Source organism: Hippopotamus amphibius, chromosome 5 (genome assembly GCF_030028045.1).
Source record: "Hippopotamus amphibius kiboko isolate mHipAmp2 chromosome 5, mHipAmp2.hap2, whole genome shotgun sequence".
NCBI lineage: Eukaryota > Metazoa > Chordata > Mammalia > Artiodactyla > Hippopotamidae > Hippopotamus > Hippopotamus amphibius.
The window spans coordinates 158,656,131-158,680,716 of NC_080190.1; the positions used below are offsets into that span (position 1 = coordinate 158,656,131).

The 24,586-nt window shown below is 41.5% G+C and overlaps 2 protein-coding genes across 3 annotated transcripts in view; one reads left to right on the top strand and one right to left on the bottom strand.

The window, feature by feature from the left end:
• Positions 1-17,236, bottom strand: part of ANXA13 (annexin A13) — a 79,525-nt gene extending 62,289 nt beyond the window's left edge. Inside the window, exons 1-2 of one of the 2 annotated variants that reach the window (XM_057735741.1) lie at positions 17,161-17,236; positions 13,667-13,748 (exon numbers count right to left, since the gene is read on the bottom strand). In XM_057735741.1, the coding sequence (XP_057591724.1) occupies positions 13,667-13,669 (3 nt within the window). In that variant the 5' untranslated portion in view covers positions 13,670-13,748; positions 17,161-17,236. Of the gene's footprint in view, positions 1-13,666; positions 13,749-15,596; positions 15,714-17,160 lie in introns of those variants that run through there. The other variant, XM_057735742.1, reaches the window with a different exon arrangement.
• A 126-nt stretch (positions 17,237-17,362) lies between these two features.
• The window catches only part of FAM91A1 (family with sequence similarity 91 member A1), a 41,666-nt gene continuing 34,442 nt past the window's right edge, over positions 17,363-24,586 (top strand). Inside the window, exons 1-3 of the mRNA XM_057735189.1 lie at positions 17,363-17,676; positions 22,300-22,384; positions 23,723-23,874. Of these exons, the coding sequence (XP_057591172.1) occupies positions 17,605-17,676; positions 22,300-22,384; positions 23,723-23,874 (309 nt within the window). The 5' untranslated portion in view covers positions 17,363-17,604. The remainder of the gene's footprint in view (positions 17,677-22,299; positions 22,385-23,722; positions 23,875-24,586) is intronic.

Genomic DNA, 24,586 nt, shown 5'->3' on the forward strand with positions numbered 1-24,586 from the left:
GTGAGGAATGTTACAGTGCTTTGCTGTGCACCATGGGGCAGAAGAAAGGAAGGTAGAAAACAGAAGGCTTGCCCTCCAGGAACTTAACGTTTATTTACAGGGGATACTTATTAATAAGTACAGGTGGAAGCCAAGATAGAATTGAGATACTAAAGGACTATCCCAAAGGGATGAGGGAGTCTTCGTGGGGGCATGAGCCTTCTTCTGGGAGTTGTGACGTGGCAAGAATTTGAAAGGGGTGGGGGAAGGGCGTACAGGGCTCGGCGCTGGAAGTGGTGAATGCTGTTTTGTGGAATGATCGGGAGGCCCGGAAGTGTGGCGTGTGGAGGGGAGAGGGAGAGCTGAGGAGACCTTGGAAAGTTGACGTGGCTGAGAATGGCTGCACTTGAATAGTAGCAAATGGGAAGCTATCAAAGGGAACCCAAGGTTTCAAGCACGAGTGACTGGGACTCGGTGCTGGCATCTTTAGCCGTGGGGCAACTAAGGGAAACGTGGAAGCCGAGGTTCCAGAAGACCCCCAAAGGGAGGAATTCAGAGGACAGGTGGAGGAAGAAGAGCTGGGCTTGGCTGAGAAGACAGGGATGGAGCCAGGTCAGGGAGCCACCCACTCAGGGGGTGTTAGGATCTTGAGATGTGCAAAGGCAGAGCATGGCGAAAGAGAATAGAAGGCTGAGGTCGGGGCTTGGAAAGTGTATTTGGAGGGTGGTAAGAAGAAAGAGCCCATCAGAGAAGTCTGACGGTTCACCAGAGAAAGTGATAAAACAAAAACAAGATAACACAAATGCACACGTAGCATCGTGGGATGAAGGCTGCCTCCTCCAGGTCAGCCCTCACCTCACTTGATTTTTAGAATTTGTTTCCCTGTTTGTGTGTCTCGCCCTGAAACAGGGCAGCAAATATCTCCTCTTCACCTTTCTAGATACGGAGCTTGTATGGTGCCTGTCACAGGGAAATGACAGGCAGCTGACTTACAACGTGCACTTGGTGAGTGAGTGAGGGAGAGGAAGGAATTCCTTAGACAGCTGTCTGTCACAGACCAGATTTTGTTAGGACAAACCCCAAGGGATGGAAAAACTTCTTGAGCAGGAATTTAATTCATGCAGACATTCCTTTAATAAATGAATGATTTGGCTGGAAATTGTGTGTGTATGCGCGCGCATGTGTGTGTGTGTGTGTGTGTCTGTCTGTCTGTCTGTCTGTCTGTCTGTTTGCACAGGTTTTTCTCACTTTAAACCAATGCCGGTTAGAAAGGCTGGGATTCTCACCTACACACCCACAGATGAAGTATATATGTGTGAATGATTCTGTAATTCTTTGTTTCCCGTGACTGTTCTTGTAAACGTGGTGAATTAGCGCATTGTAGTCCACTACTTAGTTCATGAATGAAACAGATAATCTATTGAGTATCTACTACGTGCCAGGCGCTCTGCTAGACACTGGGGTTTGGTGGTGACGAGACTGGGCCCTGGTGGATTTCATATTCCATTGGGGAAAACATAAAGACTAGACAGTGATACAAACAACATAGTTACAGGTTGTGAAAAGTGCGAGGCTGTGAGAAACAGGATGATCAGAAGGTGAGCAGGTGGGGAGGCCACCTGTCAGCGGGCAGGAAGGAGAGACTTGTGTGAGCACGGGGCTGGGGGCTGAGCCCTGAAGAACAGGCACAGCGTTTGAAGGACAAGTGGAGGTGATTTCAGGCCAAAAGAGGTGTTGAGGTCAAAAGGCTTTGGCACCTTTGAATAGCAGAGGAAGGATGTCCTGTGGCAGCTGGAGGGTGGGGAGGGTGGGCTGAGTGGAGAGAAGGGAGAAGCAGGGCCCCAAGGGCTATGCTGAGGGATTTGGAATTTACTGGTAGAGGATTGCAAAATCACTAAAGATTTTAGATAAGATAGCAGCGTGAACCGATTTAGCGCTTAAAAGATGGCCCTCGCTGTATGTACGTGATAGATCTCAGGAAGGCAGAGCAGAAGAGACAGGTGAAGAGGCTTTTGTAGCTGAGAGGGTGAATGATGCAGGTGGCCTGGAAGCAGAGGCAGGGTTTAGAGGTGAGCATGGATTTGGAGGTGGAGCCAAGAAGATTTCGCTGATGAATTGGATGTGGGGACAGAGGCAGTAGGAAACTCAAGGCTGTCTCTCCCAGATTTGAGGCTCAAGCCCCTGGGTAGAAGGTGGTGCCAGTAACTGAGGTGAGGAAGGCTGGGGTCGAAGGAAGAGATCTCCTCACAGGGAATCAAGATTTTTCTAAGATGCTTATTAGACACCCAGGTGGCAATGTCAGACTGGCAGCTGGGCATGAAGGATGCCTGGATTAGAGAAACCTTTGGGAATTGTTGGCATGTGTGAAGTCGTAAGCCGGGTGGAGATTATTCATAGAGAGTGTGAGGACAGAGAAGAGGAGAGAGAAGGAAAGAGTAACGAAGGCCCAGGACCGAGCCTTACCTGTGCCAATGCTCACCTGCTGGACAGAGAAAGAGCGGGAGGCAACGAAGGGGGCAGAGAAGGAGCTGTGAGTCAGAGCAGAGGAAAACTAGAAGAACGTGGCATCCAGAAAGGCAAGATAAGAGAGTGTTTCAAGAAGGAAAGCAGTTAACTATGCTGAGTACCCCTGAGAGTCATATGAAGTGAACAAAGTAACTAAACTATATTTGATGGTAAACATTAACCTTGCAGGCTTTTAGGAATACACATATCACATGAACAGAAGCAATCTTTTCTCAGATGGTTTTATTTTTTCATTGCAAATTGATAATAAATAAACTTTAATTAATTTAATGTTTTTAATTAGTAAATTTAATTTCATTTGTGTAGAGATCTGATTAGAATCAGAGTCGGCCTGATTGCAGTTAGTTAGAGCAGGTGGCTGCATACAAGGTCATTGCAGGACACGTGGGTATCTCTGGCCACCTCAGCCACAAGGTGCTCCACACCATCCAGTGTCTCTGTAATAAGCTGATGACCATACCCAAGTCCCTTCGTCTTTATGTGCTTCCATTTTTATAATTCTAAAGCGAAGGGGGTTAGGCCAAGTACCTTGTAAAGTTCCTTCTGTTTTAAGACGACTTTGATTCGATGATTCCACCTAGGACCATTTATCTAGACCTTTCTTAGTAAAATGTATTAACATCAATAAAAGACTTTTGTTGTTGTTGTTGTTCCAAAAATTTGCCCAAGGCTAAGATTGTCTGTGTCAATGTGCAAAGGAGTATTTTTATTTCTGACTTTTCATGATTCTGGGCAAAGCAGTGTCAGTAGCAAGATGCAAAATCCCCACTTTCAAACTCCTATTACTTTTATGGCAGCTTAAAGCCTGACTCATGTTATAAATTAAATTTTACTTTTTAAGGGTACACTATGACTAAGATGCCTGAGATACGAGTTTCGAGTCTTTTGAACTTCCCCATGTTTTGGCTCTATATTACTGGCTGACTTCAAGGCCTGAGCTTTCTATAAAGAAGGAACAGGTTGAAAGTTATTTGTTCTGAGGCCTTTTGCTCTCCCAAGGACCACATCCTGTGTGGGCTCCTCTCCGGAGTCTGAGTAAGCTGTATTTGATGAACTACACATGGCAAAAGGTAGACTAAGTCAATCAGTTCCATAAAAATCTTTTTTTTTCAGCCTGCATTTCAGATTTCATGAATATTCCCAAACCGTCTTTAAAGAAAGACTGCAGCAAATTGTAATATCTCATGCGTAGTGATAACAGATAAATAATTAATACAACAGAAAGTTAATAAATCACCTGCTGACCAATATGCCACTGAAAATGTAGTTCCCAAAGGGTGAAGTGTTGAAGGTTCCATGTCACTTTTTAACAGATAACTAAGCTTCTTTATCTTTCCTGATAGTCAAGACTACTTTTAGAGATAGGGTTCTTAAAGTAACAAGTGGAATCAAGCATTACTGGAGTGTAATTCATAATTTAGATACAGTGACTTATTTTATTTTCCATAATTTTTGTTTTAAAATCCACCTTTTAATCCCGCTTTTATATTTTTCAGCCCCTGGAGAAGAGAAAATTGAAAATTTTGCAGTTTACTCTTGGGGTACATGCTGAATGGCTAGCAAACATGAAGCCTTTTAAAGTGTCAGTGAGTGAAGAGGTCTAGTCCGGTGCTGTGTACCCAGATGTCTAGTTAATAGCTGAGAAAACAAACACACAAAGAATAATTGTGTGCTAAGTGGATGCTCAGAATGAAAAGTGAAAAGAATTGCAAAAGGTACTTTTTCCCGCTAACAAATACCAAAATCCCATATGGATGGAGACTCCTTCTCTATATAAAAATGCTCATTTGTTGTTGGTTCAGTGTCATCAGGGGAATTCCGGGGATGGAGAGAAACTCTATTGGGACAAGTGTTTAAAACTAATTAGTACAGGGACTTCTCTGTGGTCCAGTGGTTAAGACTCTGAGCTCCCAGTGCAGGGAGCCCAGGTTCAATCCCTGGTCAGGGAACTAGATCCTGCATGCCACAACTAAAGATCCCACATGCTGCAAGGAAGATTCTGCATGTGGCAACGAAGATTCCCACATGCCACAACTAAAACCTGGCAGAGCCAAAAAAATATTATATATATATATACACATATATATTTTATATATATATATACACACACATATATATATATACACGGTGTATATATACATACACACACACTGTTGGTAGGAATATATATTAAAAACAACTAATTAGTACAATAGAGGCCATGAAAAGAAACATTTTTATTTGGTTGAAAAAATACACAAAAACCTTTTTGTAGAAAAATCAACTGCACTGTATAGACATGTGAACATCACTCAACATCAATAAGAGTAAAACCATAGGTGTCTAATGGTAGATATTATATTATATACACTGCAGATTTCTTAATTTGGTGGAATTTTGTCTAGAGCAACCACCCAAGGTAAAATTGTCCTGTGGTACCTGGAGAGCATCTAGGTGCCTGAGAGGCCAGAGTGGGTGGGAGAGGCGGGGTAGGGGTGGGGGGTCAGGATGGAGAGCAAGGCAGGAAGTCCATGCACCTTGGATGCTAAGTGTGCTGGTTAATTTTATGTGTGAACTTGACGGGGAAAGGGGTGCCCAGATAGCTACTGAAACATTGTTTCTGGGTGTGTCTGAGAGGGTGTTTCAGGAAGCGATCCACATTCAATTCAGTAGACTGAGGAGAAGATCCCATCTCATCAATGTGGGCAAACGTCATCCAATCCTCTGGAGGTTCTAATAGAACAAAAAAGGCAAAGGAAGAACCGATTTCTGCTCTCCTTCACCTCCTCTGGCCCCGGGACTTCAGAGCTCCTGGTTCTCAGGCCTTTGGATTCAGACTGAATTATACCACGGGCTTTCCTGCTTCTCTGCTTGCAGATGCCAGATTGTGGGACATCTTGGCCTCTGTAACTGTGTGAACCAATTCCTATAATACATCTCCTCTTGTATAGAGTGATCCAATTTTCATAATAAATCTCCTCTTATATATAGCTATCTATATATCCTCTTGGTTCTGTTTCTCTGGAGAACCCTAACTCACACAACAAGGTTTGTTAACGCTGTGGTACTGAGAATTCCCTGGCTGTCCAGCAGTTAGGACTCCATGCTCTCACTGGTCAGGGAACTAGGATTCCACAAGCTGCATGGCCAAAAAACAAACAAACAAACAAACAACCTCCCAAACAAAGAAGCTGTGGTATTGAGTAGAAAGATGGATTTTGGTATTTCAACATGGTTGTCGCCCACCTCTGGGTTGCATTCCACTTGACGACCTCTAGATGTTTTACAGATATCTGCTGAACGAAACCAACCTACCTCTCTACTGTGTGCTGGGCAATATGTAAATGCTAAAGATGTAAGTGATAAGGATGCTACTGGTGTCATCGTCCGTGCAATTGTTGAAGAAGCACATACACGTGATTTCATACAATGGGGATGTGCCATGGGGGAGGCAGGCCCACCGTTAGGCCTGTGTGCACACGGACACTCATTCTGGTGGGAGGGCGTCACTAGCCCACGGCTCAAATATTGACCCTTCAGTGGGAGGCTGAAGACAGGAAGGAGCCCAAATATAGATTCCTCACCCCTCCTATCTCCCACATAACTGTTTTGAGGTACAGTAGTTTCATCCTGCATCTGAGAGGTATCACACAGGACTCAGCCACCACCTGTGTTTTCTTGAGAAGTATCTTAGGACCATAGTATCTTACATTTGCTTTTTTGTCCATTCCCGACTGATAATGTTTCCTCCTCACTCTTGCTGCCCTGGGATTGGCCCCCCTGATAAACTGTTAGGATGTAAGATTTGTCCATCTGTTTGTGAGAGATTTGGGATGGAGACCTTTTTTTTTAATGTTTGGAATATTTTCCCTGGATATTATGGAGTACCTAACCTAAAGTGGATGAGTGGGGGAGGAAGAAGTGGGAGAGGAAGTCAGGAGAGGCTTCCAGAAGGAGGTGAGCCTTGAACAGGATTTAGGAGGAAAAGTGGTCAGGCAGAGTGGGGCTGATAAAGGAAGATGAAACAACATGAACAAAATACAGAGACATGGGACTGTGTTGTACTCAGGGAATAAGGCTTCCGCATGGAAGCTTTGAAGTCTTACTAATATTACAGATACTTATTATTATTACTACTTAATAATATAATAATATTGTTATATTACTTAATATTATTATTAGTAATGATGTTATTACTTAATATTATCAGCTACTTGAAGTCTTACAGATATTACAGGGGTAGAGAGAGGCTGCTTTAACTTCTCTCTCCATTAAACCTTGGCTGAGGGAGAGGTGAGAAGTGAGAGGATTTAGGATTACCCCAGAGTTTGCGTTTTGGTGGCCTGAGGACTGAAGACAGCTCACAGGCACATGCCCATCAATGATGCCCCACACGGTGAGTGTTTATTTGTGTGTTTGAAGTTGCCCATCAATGTTACATAAAATTCAGAGTTCCCGTTTCTCTTGAAAAACCAGATCAGGTAGTATAGGGCTTCTATCTCCACATGAAAACAAATGGCTGGAACCAAGCAGTAGATGCCCATATTAGAAGAAGATTCAAGACCTCAAGATTGCACAGTCCCCCTACCCCACTGACCTGTCTCGTGTTGCTCATTTACTTGCCTGGTCCCTCTAGCATTTGAGTTTGCAGTTCTGGGAATTTACCCAATACTGGGTAATCTTGGGCCAGTGAGAGAATCTCCAGCACCTCAGCCTCCTAGGGCCGCATGCCACTACAGCCACTGAAGCTCATCTTGCTGAGACTAAGAAGATTGACACATTCCCGCTTCTTCTGGTCAGCACCTCCTGATTCACACTCCGGCCCGAGCACATCTGATTGGTGTGGCTGAGGTCACGTGCTTGTGCCTTGGCTGCAAAGGCAGCTGGGAAAGAGAATGTTGGCATTTATAATTTCCTTGATGGGAGGTGGACTCTGCCTCCAGCAAGATTAATAAAATGTTTAGAAGCTGAGCAGCCAAATGAGTGACAAAAGTCCATTAGAAAGGGGTTGGTTGTCTAACTGTGGCATGTTTACCAGTGGGGCACATGAGATGATTTTATGTCCAACACAAAATCTTTGCTTTGATAGCATGGCATTATTTTATGTATATTAGGAAAATACAGTTAAGGACTTCCTTGAGTCGGGAAGATCCCACATGCCCCAGAGCAACTAAGCCTGTGTGCCACAATCACTGAGCCTGTCCTCTGGGGCCCTCGAGCCACAGCTACTGAGCCCACATGCTGCAACTACTGAAGCCCAAGTGCCTAGAGCCCATGCTCTGCAACAAGAGAAGCCACTGCAATAAGAAGCCCGCACACTGAAATGAAGAGTAGCCCTCGCTCACCAAAACTAGAGAAAGCCTGCGCAGCAAAGAAGACCCAATGCAGCCAATAATAAATAAACAAATAAATACATTTTTAAAAAAGGAAAAAAGAAAGAAAATACAGTTAAGATATCAAACCTGTGAAGCACTGGAAAAGTTTATAAAGAGTGTGAAGTGTGACAACTTAAAGAAAAATCTTAAGTAAATAGTAGTTTAGATGATTTTGGAAATAACAAAATTATTCAAATGGCTGAATTTTTGGAAATTCGTCTAGATAAACGCAAATCTTTACATTTCTCTTTGTGCCAAGTAATGACGACGATGCTGGTGATAAAATTAACACTAATAATACAAAATTTTACATTTATTTAGTGTTATGGGCAAGACCTCATTCTAAGAACTTTACATTTGTTTATTTACTTAAACATCACATCAACTTTATGAGATAGTTACTATTTTTTTTGACTGTTGATCATGTTTATTTTTTACTATTTTGTAAAAAAAAAAGTTTGAATCAACAAGCTTCCCATCAACACTTTGTCTTTTCATAGAGCTCAATTTCCCTCTCTCAATTTCTTTTAACTGTAAAGGGAGAAGAAAGAAACTTTTAGCCAGTCCCTATGGTAAGACAGGCACCATTTTCAGTACTTGCTGTGCTTATATAATCCTCATGCCTGCTCTGAAAGTTTCATTCATTTTATTTCTATTTCTTTTTTTTTTTGGGGGGGGGTACACCAAGTTCAATCATCTGTTTTTATACACATATCCCCGTATTCCCTCCCTCCCTTGACTCCCCACCCACCCTCCTTCGAGACCCCCCCACCCTCCCCGTCCCAGTCCTCTAAGGCATCTTCCATCTTCGAGTTGAACTCCCTTTGTTATACAACAACTTCCCACTGGCTATCTATTTTACAGTTGGTAGTATATATATGTGTGTGCTACTCTCTCGCTTCGTCTCAGCTTCCCCTTCACCCCCCACCCCCTCCCAAACCTCGAGTTCTCCAGTCCATTCTCTGCACCTGCATCCTTGTTCTTGTCACTGAGTTCATCAGTTACTATTATTTCCCCCCATTTTACAGAGAGGGACCTAAGGCCCAAAGGGGTTACACAACGAGAGTTCACTCAGTAAGTCGTCGACTAAGGATTTGAACTCAGGCCACTACTCTCTGCCTGAGGACTGCATATATTAGGGTGGGTGTGGATTCCTATACAATGATTGCACCAAAAATCTGCAGGACTGATTTAGGATTTGGAGTTTGAAGTGTGGCAGTGAATGTTTTTCGAGTGCTCATTTTCGTGCCAAGGAGAGTTCTCAAACTTGGCACTACTGACATTTTCAGCAGGTAATTCTTTTTTGTGTGTATGCGTGGGACTCTCCTATGCATTTTAGGGCAATATTTCTGGCTTCTACCCACTAGATGCCAGTATATCTTCTCCAGTTGTGACAGACAAACACGTAACGTTGCCCCCAGTTGAGAACTCCTGGCCTACAGAATTCTGAAGTCTCTCAGTGAGAAGCCCAGCAATAATTACCAGCATGATTAAATGATATGACTAAGCTGCCCTGGTATTTTTCCTGGGTATTCTTCCACAGTATCATGTCATTATGCATTAATAACAGGTGTGGCTCGTTTTTCATATCAGAAATAAATACACAGTACCAGCTTGTACCAGCTATTGATTTTTAATGACACATGTGGTGAATCTTTAACTTTGTGGTTTACTTATAAAATGAACAACCAGCTTCTCATTTTTCTAGAATCCAGTGACTGTACATTTGGCAAGAAATGACAGGTGACCTCAATCTCTTTAAATATTTGAGCCAGTCCACGTTTCTTTCCTTGACTTGGCGTTTGGTCACATCAAGAATTTTTTTGGGGGGATATAAAAGTAGGACAGATTATAGATGAGGTCCATTCTCTATATTTGAATCTGGTTGTTAGGATTTTCAGTACATTGATCAATATTGTGTTACTGAGGTACTAACACATCATAAAACATTGAAGAGCTACGAAAGGACAAACCATCTCTCAGGCGGGGCTTTCTGGTCATCAAATCATTAAATCTTACTAGACACCAGAGTCTATCAAGAGCATCACCTAATCTTTTTTGTTTTAGTGTGCCCTGGCCTTCGTGGCATCTCCCATACCATTCTTTGCCAGCCAAAACCTTCCCTCCAATCCCTTCAGATCTATCTGAGCATTAAAGCCCAACAAAAAAGTCATCTCCAGAAGCCATCATCAGAAGAACCACTTCCTTCCGCTGGCCCCATGTATCATTTTGTACCTGTCCTTGTATTCCTCTCCATATTCCGTCGAATTAAGTGAGGGACTAGGCTTCCAGTTCAGTCTTGCTCCTTACCTCTTCTGCGCAGAAAATAAGTCTTAGCTCAGATTAAAGCTGGCAGTCGTTTTTTTTTGTTTTTGTTTTTGTTTTTTTGGCACACGGGCTTAGTTGCTCCGTGGCATGTGGGATCTTCCTGGAGCAGGGATCGAACCTGTGTCCCCTGCATTGGCAGGCAGATTCTTAACCACTGCGCCACCTAGGAAGCCCCTGGCAGTCGTTTTGGGGTTGAGAATGTTCGTACACGACCATTCATATCAACAAATAATATTGTAGCTGCTTTGTTTTTGAAGGTGGATCAGTTCGTCCGCACACTCTCACCCCACTGCTTAGTGTGTGTGCAGGGGGTGGGGCCTTAAATCTGCCAATTAAGATACTCTTCTTTAAAAAAATTATAGTTGATTTACAATAGTGCTAATTTCAGGTATACATTACTCTTAATTTGGTCTATTCCTGTTTAAATACAGCCACCTCATTACAGCAATGGTTTCTACTTAGTTCTGCTCCACCTTGAAGATTTTATCTTTCTCCCCTGTTTCTCCTTAAGATATGCCAATGGGAACTAAAATAAAATAATTCAGGAAACTCTTTCTCAAGAAAGCTTGGTTCTCAAGACTACTGTCTTACCTGGACTCAAAAATTCCATTTTTTTAATTTCAAAAGATGAACCTTGACTTTGTCTTTCTTTGTAATAATTTTTATTTGCTCAAAGGCAAATGGATGATGTTGGCTTTTTGATTAATTTTTCCCTGACTTTTGCTTTCCTGGGCTTACATTTTACAAGGTACATGATTCAGTTGGCTTTTAATATTGTTTAAAAGAAAAAGAAAGAAAGAAAAAGAAAGAAAAAAATTACTATGCATTGAGGCTATATAAATTCTAAAAAGATATGGTCACTAATGACATTGAATTAAATCTTTGCAAATTCTAAAAGAAAGAGAATTTACTTCTGTAAAGTGAGAGAACAAATGCTTACATAGACCTGGGCCAAGAAAGAGCCAATTTCCATTTTCCTGGGAACAGTTGTAATGGTAGCCAAGATCACTGAGATCTCATTTACAGAAGTCATAAAACAGTCCTATTATACTTCTTTTAATCCTTGATCACAGATTATACTAGTAGACAAACTCGTATTTCTTGTTGGACAGTTAGATTACGTGTTGCTAAAGGTGTAAAGTTTGAGTGACACAATGTAGAAGGAAACAAAAAATATTTCATTGCAGCCAAGTTCTAAGCCACTGTGACAATACACCCAAATAAGCTAAAAAGATCTGAGATGTACCCATACCGTAAGTGTAACACAAACTCAGACAATATCCGTATTAGTCTAATAGCATGTAATTCACCATTTATCTCATGGCTCTCCCAATAGTTATCAAGGTGTAGAGAAATTATTTCCTTGGTCTACACGAATGTTGAATAGATGCCTACTTATTTCTCGTTCGGAAAAGTCTAGATTGGGGGGATTATTTTGCATTTGAAAAAATTATATTATAGTTGGCCATGAAATTATTGAACTGTAGAGTTAGAATGGACATTAGAAGTTATCTCCTCATTTCACAAATTTATTTCAACAGGTGCTTACTGAGTATCTGAGGCCCAAAGAGGCCTGAGAAGTGGTCGTTAACATTGTACTTTGAGTCACCCGGGAATATTTTTAAAACATGCATTACCTGGGTTCCGATGGAGGACTGCTGATATAATTGCTCTGGTGTGAGGCCTGGATGTTGCTAAGTTTAAAAAACTTTGCAGGTGATTCTCATGCTCCTAGAACCACCCTCTCCCCTCACTGGAAAAAAATGGCATTAAAAAGTTTGTTGTGTATTTTATCCACTTACTTAAATTAACTCATTGATAAGCTAAAGGTGGGGGAAACTCTCCAGATGCTTCCTCACTTCTCTGGGCTTTCACAACCTTGTCCCTTTCACCTCGATAGCTATTTTTCCAGATAGTCCAACCTCTTTTCAAAAAATAAAACTGAATACCTACTGTGGAATTCAAAAATCCTATTCACTCAAAATGTGATTTTACTCCCCATCATGGATATTGTGAAAATACTTTCAATCAGGGGTAAACCATGCCTTGTAACTGACTGTCTTATCCTGTCTACCAGAGCTACCAAGGAGCACAAAACTGGAGGCTCAATGGTGATCTCGAGATTTGTACAAACCTCAGTTGAACCACTGCTCAGCACTCCTAAACCCAACAATTTCCAAGGAAGTATTTGGTGCTATCAGATACTGGAGAAAAATTAGAGAAAGAATTTCAAGGACTTTGAGGCTTGAGAGAATGGTTTGGATAAAAGTCAATAGTCAGAAATGAGGAAGTGTAGAACTTGTAGGTTGTAGGTATAGAAATGTTGTGTGAGATCAGCCTCTAGTGGGCACCTTAATGATTACAATTGTTCAGGCTTTGAGTTGAGGTGACGTGGCTTGGTATTGGAACAGTATTCATTGCCACGTCAGACCACAAATGTTCTAAACACACACTGACTTCAGATGCCAGGAATGTAACATTCTCTTTATTATATATAAATATATAATATTAATCTTTCACAGGCTGCATGGCAAAGGATCTCTCTGCTTCTCTCTAAAACAGACAGCTAAGTTGTTTTTCATCACTTGAAGAAGAAAATCCTAGAAACTCCTTAATGTAGAGGACAATGGTCCCATGTGATTGTGCTTCTTCCCACCTCTCCATCCTCACCTCCTGATTCCTCAGTGTTCCATTCACAGTGTCAGGATGAGAAGGTTTTCAGGTAGAGAAGGAGGAAAAACATTCCAAATGGGTTTTCCATGTGCAAAGACCCATGGGGATTAAAGAGTGTGGCATGTTTAGGGAATTCTAAATGTCTTGGTATTTCTGAAGTCTATAATGTAAGTGAGAATGGACAGCTGGGACTTCCAGTCTAGCATTCATTTCCTTCACTTTCAACAGAGACAAGATTAGAGAAGTATTTCTCTACCCCAAGATAAACAAAGCACAAGCGAGATGGTTTTTGCAACTGAAAGCTTCCTATGGAGAACGTGGCCCTAAGAAGGCCCACGTTCTGTCTAAGCCAGGTGGCCTGTCTTCAGCTCCACTGACTGGTGTGGGAAAAGGGGTCCAATGTTGTGGGATTTCCCACATTTTCAAGAGGATCCGCAAATCTGCATTTTCCTGAGAATTCTGCTTCCTATGCAACATCTATTCATTCATTCAATACTCTGTGCTGTTCTAAGCCTGAGGTCATGGCCAAGAACAAAGCAGACAGAAGTTCCTATATTTGGGGTGCTTCAAGTCTGATGGGGGAGACTAACAATTTTAAAAACTAAGTTATTAAATATATTAGATGGTAATAAGTGTTATGGAGAAAAATAATGTAGGGGAGGTGGCTGAGGAGGACTGGAGATGTGTTACAATTTGAAATAGGGTGGTTGGGGAAGACTTAACCAAGAAGGTACATGGAAGGGCTCAGGTGTCACATAACTGATTCACTCATTCAATACATTCAATGGCATTTATTGAGCACTTACCATGTGTGAGGGATGATTCTATGTCCTGGGGATAGACTGATGATGAGACAAAATTCTTTCTTCCATGGACACTATATTTTTGCTGGGGAGACAGACAATAAACAAGAAATCAAGCAGGATAATGTCAAATAGTGATTCTTTGCAACAAAGGAAATAAAGCAAGATAATGTGTTGGAGAGAGGTGGGGGAGAAGTGGCGAGGTCGGACAGAGAAGTTGGCAAAGGCTGCTCTAAGTGACAATGGGTGGAATAAAGGGAGCCTGCTTTGCCAAGGTCTGGGGAAAGGCATTCAAAGCCAAGGGAACAGCAAGGGCAAAAGCGGTGAGGTGGTAACAACTAGGCCATGGTGTTGAGCATCAAGGGTGATGCACTGGTTCATGGAACAGAACAAAGCACATTCAGGAGGGAAAACCATGGCCAAAGTCAGGCACAGGCAAAACTGTGAAACAAAATGTTCACAGCCACTTCCTCTTTCTTTTCTCTAGATACCCCTTCCTCCTCTAGAAGTGCTTCTCTGGCCTTATTTAATCCCCGAGCTCTCTCTCTTTCAAATTTCCTTTCAGAAAAAGATGTGATAGCTTGTACATACTAAAAAATAAGGCTAAAAAGCTATTTTCTTCCTAACGGTATTTATACTTCAACTACAATGATTTAATTATGAAAATGATGCATCAGCTGTTTGGGTGTTGGAGTGTTTGACTGTTGTGGGAGTGTATTAATTTCCTATGGATGCGGTAACAAATTACTGCAAATGTAGTGGCCTGAAACAACACAAATTTATTATCTTAAGAGTTCTGGAGGTCAGAAGTCCAAAGTGAGTTGGCAGGGCTATGATCTTTTTGGAAAGCTTTGGGGAAGAATATGTTTTCCTTTTCCAGATCCAAGAAGCTGCCCATATTCCTTGCCCTGTGGCCCTGTGTCACTCCAACCTCTGCTTCAATTGTCCCACCTCCATCTCTGACTCGGACTTTCCTACCTCCCTCTCTTAAGGACCCTGTGATTACACTGAGCCCACTTGGGTAATCCAGGATAATCTCCCATCTCAAAATCCTTCACTTAATCACATGAGCAAAGTCCCTCCTGCCACGTGAGGTAACATATTCTCAGCTTCCAGGGATTGAGACGTGGACATCCTTGGGGGCCATTACTCTATCTACCACAGGGAGTAATATTCTGGAGTCTGTGAAATTAGTCCACCAGATAGCTCCCTGCTTCTGGGTTGTTTCTGCTCCTTATTTTTGTTGGAACTGTGGCAATGAAATGGTTCTGCAGTCTTTCTAAAGGGCAGCTGCTCGAGACAACCGAGTTATTTTCCTTAGTCCAAGTTGGTAAAGCCAGATAAGATCAAATCTCATTGCACTTGTATTTCTGAGCACATTGTTTACCCATAAGGTTAATTTGAATGGTAGCTTCTGGGTTGGGGCTTCTAACTCTCTGCAGTTTCTGACCTCTCTGGAATTAAAACAGCAAAGGTCTACTGAAGCGGAAATAGCAGAGGGCCTGAGTCAAGGACTGAAAAGAATGACATTATTGTTTACCAAAAAGGCTCCATGATGTAATGAGTGTTACATGGGGAGCCCAATAGGTTGTTTTTGCTTCCTGGTGTTTGAGGGAGCAGTCCTGTTCCTGAACTTCCCACCAGAGGGTTCTTTAAGCCCCGTGGATTAACCTATGGTCTCTCTGAATTGCTTTGTTTCCCATCTCTCAAAGACTGGACACCTTGGGGAAATGAAGCAGATCAGTATTTTAATTAGCACTCTGTTTTTCATAAGCCAAACTCTGTCATCAGTTCCTACTTAGAAGGGCTTGTTGTTTGGATTCTTCCCATTCGTAGCTTTGCTCTGTTACCATTTCCTCCTTCAAATTTCTGCTTTTCTCAGCTACTTGCTGCAACAGATCTTTCCTATCCTAATCTTTCCTATTCTACTTACTGAGTTAGATTCTTTTCTCTTCATGGTCAAGTTTCCAAAGGTCTGTGTCTTATTGATTTAGCGGGTGTAAAGTTCACTTCCACCATCCCATCTACTTCTGTAGTTTTTGATGTGTCCACACTATAGTCAGTATTTGCTGATAAACAAAAAAGATGAATTTAGCAGGCACTCACCTGTTTGCGATAATTCCCTAAACAATGGTTTACAAAGATTAATTTTTGTTGTTACATCGCATTAAATCAAACTTGGACTTTGGAAGAATGAGTTCTTCTACACTTATTTAAAAAATACCTTTGAGGGGAATTTATATTGTTGACTTTAAATGAACATTATCTAAATTGGAACAGCACGCAAAACAGATCAGTGAATGACAGCCTGAATCAGGAATTGAAAATACTGCTCTGGCAGGAGAGAGGTTTTAGTTTCAGTTTGGCCCAATCTCTACCACCTGTGTGATCTTGTGGGTAAGTCAGGCAGCCCTGCCAAGCCTTGGTTTTCTCCTCTGGTAAACTGGGATCCTAAGAGTGGTATTCTTTCATAAGGTTGTGAGAAATAACAACCTATTGTAAGTCAAGGGCTTACTACATAGCAGGCAGGCAATCAATATTTGTTGAATAAACATCTCATGGTCAGAGTTCTTTTAATTTTAGCTATGACGTCGAGGGTCTGTAGACATGGGATTCAAAGCACTCAGTTACGGGCTCTTATAGTTGGATAACATGAGACCAGTACATCTATACAAGGGCAGTATGGACCATATTTATTTCAACTCAACAGACATAATAAGGTCTCTGCCATGAATCAGGCTGCTGCTGAGCTGTGCCCTAGGCATCATGAAAAGTTCTGATTATACATCTGTCAGGTGTGTAATAAAATATTATTTTAAACCATTGTTTAAAACTGAAACATAGTCACAAAAATACTATGATTGCTTGCCACTAACAATGGTCATGGCTTTGCTAAGCCAGTGTAACAAATTCTGGAAGAAAGTGTTTCCAAAGACTTTCTCACTAGAACTGAAAATAAGATGGGCTGAATTTCTGCCTTTAAAAAGTGACTCTGGAGCCATATGTAAGGGGCAGAGCAGTAATAGAGAGACTGCATGCAAGAATCTTTATCTCCTAGATTCCCTCTGGACCTCCCCCACGTCAGCACCGGCTGCTTAACATTGGAGCTCCCTGAATCCCTACATTTTAAGAATTTGGTCCTTTGTGGGAATTCCCTGGGGGTCCACTAGTTAGGACTCCACTTTCACTGCCAAGGGCCCGGGTTCAATCCCTGGTCGGGGAACTAAGATCCCGCAAGCCAGGGAGCAACACCCCCCCAAAAAAACAAAACAAGAATTTGGACGTTTGAAGGAGAGCCCAACTGTTTCTCTTCCATAAGGTGCAGCAACTACCAGGAGGGGATGAAGGATCTTTAGACCTTCACTCTACCATTCCACTGGGGGGAAAGCTCTGACTTATACATTCCTTCGTGGCCCTGGACCCCTTCCACCTGGCCTCCGTTCGGGATTGGCTACTGACATCCCCCGGGATCTCACCTTTCCAATGGCAATACAAACCCAATTATTTCATCCAGAGACTGACAGAAGGACACGGAGCGGGCGGGCAGGAGGTCACCACCCAGGTACCTCGGCTACTCCCCCTCGCTGCCTCGCCCCGCAGCGTGCAGGGTGGGGGGCGGGCAGCCCCGGGCCCCGCCCCCTGGCCTGGCGCCGGCGGGCGGAAGTGACGCACGCCCGAAGCCATTTCCGGCGGGCCGAAACTAGGAAGAAACTTGGAGCCGCCGAGGTGTCTGGCTGCCTCTCTTCCCTGCTCGCGTGCCCCGTGGCCCGGGCCGCGCCGAGCCGTCGGGAGCCCAGGCCATGGGGCAGCCCGGGCCGTCCGCGGCGTGAAGCGTGGGGCCTCTCGCGGGCTCCTCGGACGGGCCGAGGGCGGGCAGGCGGGAGGCGTCGTTCCAGCTGCGGTCCCGGCCGCCGCCGCCGCCCGCCCGGGCTCCCGGCATCATGAACATAGACGTGGAGTTCCACATCCGGCACAACTACCCGTGGAGCAAGCTGCCGGCCAACGTGAGGCAGGTATGGAACCTGGGGCCGGGGTCCCGCGGGGCCGGGGCTGGCGCCTCTGGGCTGACTCCCGGCCTTTCCCCCCCCGCCAGGGTCTCGAGATAACCGACCCGCAGCCTGCGGGTGAGGAGGGGACGGCCCTGGGGCCGCAGGGGCAGGATGGGGCCGTTGCGAAATGGGATGGGATGGTGTCCCCTGGACTCGCCTGGCGCCTTTGCACGCAGTCTCCATCAGCCAGGCTCTGGGCTGGGCACCTTCGAAATACATTTAAAACACGGCTCTTGACCTGCAGAAGTGCGGGGTGGTGGGAAAGGGACGAGAAACAAATGGATACGTTACAGACTGATACTAGCTCACATGTATATGACAAGATGTTCGAGCGCACAGAGGAGGGAGTCAGAAACTGTCCAGGGAGTGTCAGGAGAATGTGTAGGGGAGACCTTTAAATTGGGCCTTAAAGGACGAGTAAGAGATAGATAAGAGAGATTAAAGATTTTCTAGCGAGGGGGAAAGTCATTTTAAAAAGCTTAGTCGAGTGAAAGCGTGCTTTGAGAGTAGTGAGCGACCACGTATCACCGGAATCTGGAGGTGTGAATGTATTGATCTGTTTGGAGGTGGGGCTTGGTGAGTGTGTGGTGGTGGTACCAGGCAGGGCCAGATTTGGGAGTGCCTTCGTGCTTTATTTTGTTGGACTTTAGCGTCTCAGCAAGATGGGTTTATTAGAGATGTTGCGACAAGAGAGTGACAGGTTTTTGTCTGAAAGGTAGTTCTCAAATGCTTGTGTCATTTTTAGTCAGAAGTTTTACGGATATTTATTGAACACCTTGTTTTAGGTGCGGGTAATTTGCAGTAGTCAGCAAGAGGTAAAGCTTGTCTTCATGGAGCTTACGTCTTAGTAAAGAAAGAGTAAACAAATAAATGAATAAATACATAATATGAGGAGTGGTGGTAAAGATTATGAAGGAGTGATACGTGCTGTATAGAAGGCACCGTTTTTCTCTGGTCTTAGATTGACCTTCAAGTTCCCACCATTTTACTTGGTTGAGAGTGAAATTCTGTTTTCCATTGGTGCTGGACACTGGCATATTTGGAAAGTTTGGGATGGTGGTGGCGATGGTATAAGGATTATTGCTTTGCCTCTTCTCTCAGCGTAGAGTCTTAGTTCCAGGAAATGATTAATTTAGGGTTCTGGCAGTGCATCATGTGGCAGAGAAAATGCTTTCACATCAAGATACCAAAAACACAGAAAGTGGAGAGATAAATTTAAGGAACTCAGAATTCTTGGGTGGCAGTGGCTGCCCATGTGACATGAATCTTGAACTGGAGGAAGAAAGCTCTAAACCTGAAGGATTAAGTTTCTCTTGTTAAGCTTGAATGAGGGCTTTGATGGACATTTTTTGTTTTTAGGGTTTTGTGACATATGGCAAGACAACTAGAAGAACCAGCAATCCTTTGTTCCCTTGTTTACTCTTCCTTTCACGAAAATAAATGTAGCATGGTAGAAGAAAGATGGATGATTCAATTATGTCCAAGAGAAATAATCGATCTTAATTAGTATTGGCTAAAACCTTTCTAAGTCTTAGTCATGACTATTTAAAAAAATCTCAGAACAGTGTTATGATTAGGTACAAATGTAACATTAAATTTAAAAAAATTTTTTGTACGATCACTTAAAAGAATTGGTGTTTTAACTTAGGATAAGCTTCTGCTTGTAGAAGGTGTTACAAAACCTATCTATACACGTTACTTCATGGACTTTCTCTAGCCTTGCCGTTTTTTCCTAGGTCAAGTTCTTCTTTGGATTACTACATCAGCTTTCTATGTGGTCTCTTGCCCTCAGAAAAGGACCCTCCTATCCATTCTTCATACTGTACTGGGGTGAGGTTTTTAAAATGCAAACCCAGTCCTATTTCTACTTGTCTCCATGTATTACTTGTTGCTTCTTTTTGAATTGAGATGTTAACTCCTCCGGGGAGGTTTCCCTGACCTAAATCTGGAGTAGTTGACCCTCAGCTGTGCTGCCCCAGCACTGTTATTTCTCACCCACAGCACTTACCCCACTACTTTATATTTTCTGGTTACATTACTTGTTTTTGCTTTTGTATTTTGAGCACTATCACATAGTTGGCTTTTAGTAAATATTTTTGGAGTGAATGAATGATAACATCTGTCTGAGATTTTTTTTCCAGGAGCTAAAGCTCAGTCAGTTTAACAGTAGGAAATAGTCCTTGTGTGGAAAGAATTTGGTTTTTGGTGTTACAGATACTAAATACTTTGATGAGAGTTTCCGCTGAGTTTTGATGAGGTTAGTTTGGAAGTGACTCCTGTTTCCCAGTTCTGAAAGCTGGGGGAAGGTGAGTCAGATTTTTTTTTTTAATGTGTTTTTTTAAATGTATTTTTAGAAAATAGTTTCTGTGTAAATGAGAAGAAAATTTTTTACGTGGTATGAGCTATACTAGACTTTAAAATACATTAAAAAGTTGTGGATCATGCCATTATTGAAGTTGTGGATCAGGATTTTTCTATACTTTACCAGCATTCAATGTTCAGAACAATTCATAGTTGTTTTATTTGAAGGCAAATTTTATGATGAGGTTCTGTGTAATCCAGGGAGGGTCAATTAAAAAAATTCTGTATATTCTTTTTTTTGGGGGGGGGTGCACATTGGGATGGAGTTAGTAGGAGCAAAAGCTTTAGAAAGAATTCTTTATGCTTTTAGCATAATCTGATGCACAGTGGGTATTTTACTGCCAGTTTCTGTCGCTGCATCTGTTATAGTTCCTTTTATATGCATCCCAGCTTCATTTGTCAGACCTGGTCAGAATTTCTGCAAGGTCAGCACTGTCTCAGAGTAAAATGACCTTTCTTTAGATGCCTTCTGTAGTGGCAACAGTGTTTTAAAATGTGAATGGTGGGAAATTTGGGGTAGGAGTGGAAGAGAAGCCAAAGAATCTTTGTGAACAAAGCAGTAATATTTTCTATACTAGGATAGGTAAGTGTAAAGTTAGCTTTTAATGTAGTTTTTAGTTATTTGTGTGTATGCATGTGTTGATCAGGACCGGTCATTACTTAATGACGAGCGCAAAGACTTATATGTTTAATAGATATTGCATTCGCTAATTAGCTCACAAATAATTAGCCCTTATATTTTGTGTAAGTGGCTTGATTTACACTTTTTATCCTGGAGTTACTGGGAACAGAGTTTTAAAGGAAGAAAATGGTTGTAAGTTAGGATAAATTAAGGGACTTATTTTGAAACAAAAGCAAATCCTCAAGTCTGGAAGTTGCTAAGATGTTTAGCAAATTGTCTGCTCTGTGAGTGAGTGAGGGTTGTGTATGTTTTGTGTTCTGTGTTCCTTGAGAAAGAGACACTTATTTGGCACTACAGCTAGAGGAGATTCTTTAAAAGTTTTACAGAAAGCCTAATGTTTTGAAACCCCTAAATATCTTCAATACTGACCCTGGCTTTGGTGCTGCATAAAAGATGGGAGAGCAGTTTCTCTACAGTGAACTTTACTCCTAACTGCTTGTAATGTTACAATGGATGAAAATGATGTAAGTACATACATTTCAGCAGTGGTGTGGGTTATGGTTCAACCTGTGATATATCAGTTAATCTAGATACAGGAAGAAACATTTTTAGTGTTTTCATATTATGTCCCTTTTTTCTTAAAATGCTACCCACCGATAGTTCCAGTTATGTGCCAGTTTATTTAGATGTGAGTTTCTGCCTTGTGAAGATGGCCTGAAATGAAAATATGTGTATGGACGTTTACCTTGGCTTTCAAAAACCTATGAGTAAGAAGTATAATAACTGAATCCTCGGATGTTTCTGTCGTTAATCTCTTAAGATGTCTTACTTTACAGTGTGTTGGAAAGATCGCAGCTAGTAATTAGAAGGGGGATAGCAGTCACAAATTAGGTTTATGGTCTCACATTGAATATATTGTTAACTATAATCAGACAGGCTTATTCTTTGCTTTCATGAGAACCCAATTTTGAACTTAAAACACTAAATTCACAGCTAGAAAGCATTTTGCTCATTAAAAAATATACTGGAAAGTCTAAAATTGTCTAAATGTTTTCTAATGAGGCCAGAAGATGACATTTTTAAGAAATAATCTTATTTAGAGGTACATTTGAAATGTACATTCTCCAGAAATCTTAATTTTTAATAATCATAGCCCTGAACTATCGGTAGTTATCAGACAGGGATCTGTCCTTAGTGGCCAATCTTAAATTTAAATAAATGTATGTGCAAGAAACCATCCATCCATCCATCCACGCACATTGGAGACAGTCAAGAAGGAGATCTTTATTAGTAGAACTTAGTTTCTTGTTAACTTAAGAGAAGTTTTGCTCTCAGGCTGCTCTTTTATTTGATATTAAATACTTTAGATGATTTCAGTAAGTCCTTTTTTAGAAAGGCAGACTGAAGATAAACACATTGAATTTTTGCTCTAATACCATAACAGAAAAATTTATATGATAAAATTTAAGAAAATCTTCTTTACTCAATTCTGGAAATTAGAGATTCCAGAATAAAATTAGGGGGCATGGTATTGAAATTTTATGGGAGAAAAGTACTGTTGTTTAGTTTAGAAACCATTTTAAATCTATTTGAAATTTTTTTAGAGTCTTGGAAATTCACAGCGAGAATATGAGAAGCAGGTTGTCCTGTACAGTATCCGCAATCAGTTACGATATAGAAATAACTTAGGTAAGTAGAGACATTTTTACATTGAGGTAGAAATGACTGTTGCTGAATTATCATTTCCATAAATCTCTCCTATCTTTTCACTATATATTTCATAGTACTGACATTTTTCCATGTACAGACTGTAAGAAATTCTATGATGACTCATCACACCTAACAATAATTCCAATGAAAATTATTTTTTAGAGTACTCTTTATAGGTATTCATTTTACCTATAGAACAGTAATTTTGACTCAGATGTCCTCTTTTTAGTTTAGGTGAGAAAATATGCCAGAAAAGAAGTACATTACTTCCTAATGATTTTTGACTTTGAGTTTTGTATTGGTTTCTATAAATTTTCCAAATAATGTAACTTTAATGAAGACTCTATAATAATTGGAACAGACTTTAAACATAGTTGTCTCCATTTTTTTTTAAACTTCTTTTTTTTAATGTTTGCTTTTTGTCAGATTACTTTGATTATTCTGTTGCCCTGCTAGTCTTCCCTCCCATTTGTTACTCTTATTATAAGCAGAGTATTTCAGAGATAGGTTTTCTATGTAAATGTATTTTGTGGAAGTCAGAGGACATTTTACATTTAAAACACAAAAACCAGGGACTTCCCTGGTGGCGCAGTGGTTAAGAATCTAATGCAGGCGACACGGGTTTGAGCCCTTGTCCGGGAAGATTGCACATGCCGCAGAGCAGCTAAGCCCGTGCGCCACAGCTACTGAGCCTGTGCTCTGGAGCCCGAGAGCCACAACTGTTGAGCCCATATGCCTCAGCGACTGAAACCCACGCAACTAGAGCTCGTGCTCCGCCACAAGAGAAAACACGGCAATGAGAAGCCCATGCACCACAACGAAGAGTAGCCCCCACTTGCCACAACTAGAGAAAGTCTGTGCACAGCAATGAAGACCCAACACAGCCAATAAATAAAGTAAATAAAAATAAATTTTAAAAAGACCCACAAAAACCAGCAAATGATTTTTGAAAATTGACTTGATTTCATAGAAAACTGCCATTCAGATTGGCTGTCTTGTGAAATATCATAGTAAGGGATTGGGTGGATTGTAGCTCATGTTTTTTGGGGGAGACATTCCATGCTCACTTTCTTTGCTTTTTGATTTAAGAATTATTTCTCTACTTATCTGTCCCATTATACATTTTACTTATATACTCTGAGGTCTGTTTCTTGTGGTATAATTGTTTCTTTGTTCCAACTTAGATTGTTTTATTCTCTTCCAATTTACATACTTTTCTTTTTAATTACTATTAGTTTGTGAAGTCTCTCATTGCGTTTATAATTATATGTAAGTATATGATCCGGAAAAACTGGAGAATTTCCCTTTCTCTCCCAGTTAAACATGTGAAGAAAGATGAACGCAAGTACTATGAGGAGCTGTTAAAGTACAGTCGGGATCATCTCATGCTGTACCCTTACCATTTATCAGATATCATGGTAAAGGGCCTGAGGATAACACCATTCTCATATTATACTGGGATTATGGAGGTGAGTTTACAGTATACATGGATCTTTAGGGATGGGATGAGACTTCCTGTAGGGGATACTTTGTGGATGAGGACCAGCCCTGCAGCACTCAGCCATAGTGGACGTTGTTTCTGAGTTTATAGTGTAAAAAGAACGGTTGCTTACAAATTAACTGTTGTAGCCACACTTCTGCAAGTAGTTGTTTTTAGCGGCGTTTTCACAGTGGGAAAGTATCTGTCTTTATTCTATGTTCTTGAAGGCGTCGTTGACCCTTTGTGCTGTTGTAGCGTTAATTAGTCATTTATGCCAGCACAGTTTGTATAAAATTTAGTGCTTTTAATACACGGTTAAGGTTGAAAATGTGGATGACAGAATTGAACATTAAGTTCAGAGAAGCTTAATGTATTTAGCTATTTGCTAACTGTAGAAAGAATAAATGATGATGTAGACGCAATATTATATACTGCATGTATCAGAAGAATAGAAATGTATTAGTTCTCCGGACTGCTAATCTTTCTGTGATTATTAACTTTTAGATGTTAGCTTTTTTCCAAGGACAGTTTTTAGGCCTGTGTTGAAAAGCTTTAAATACTAGTTATTTACTTTAAGTGAGCTTTTTGTAAAGATTGGCAGTATTTATCTAATATTCATTTGCTGTTAATTCTTTTTGAGTGCTCCTGTTCTGGGCTAACTGGCCGCTTGAAGAGCAGAGGGCAACCTAGAACTGAAGGAG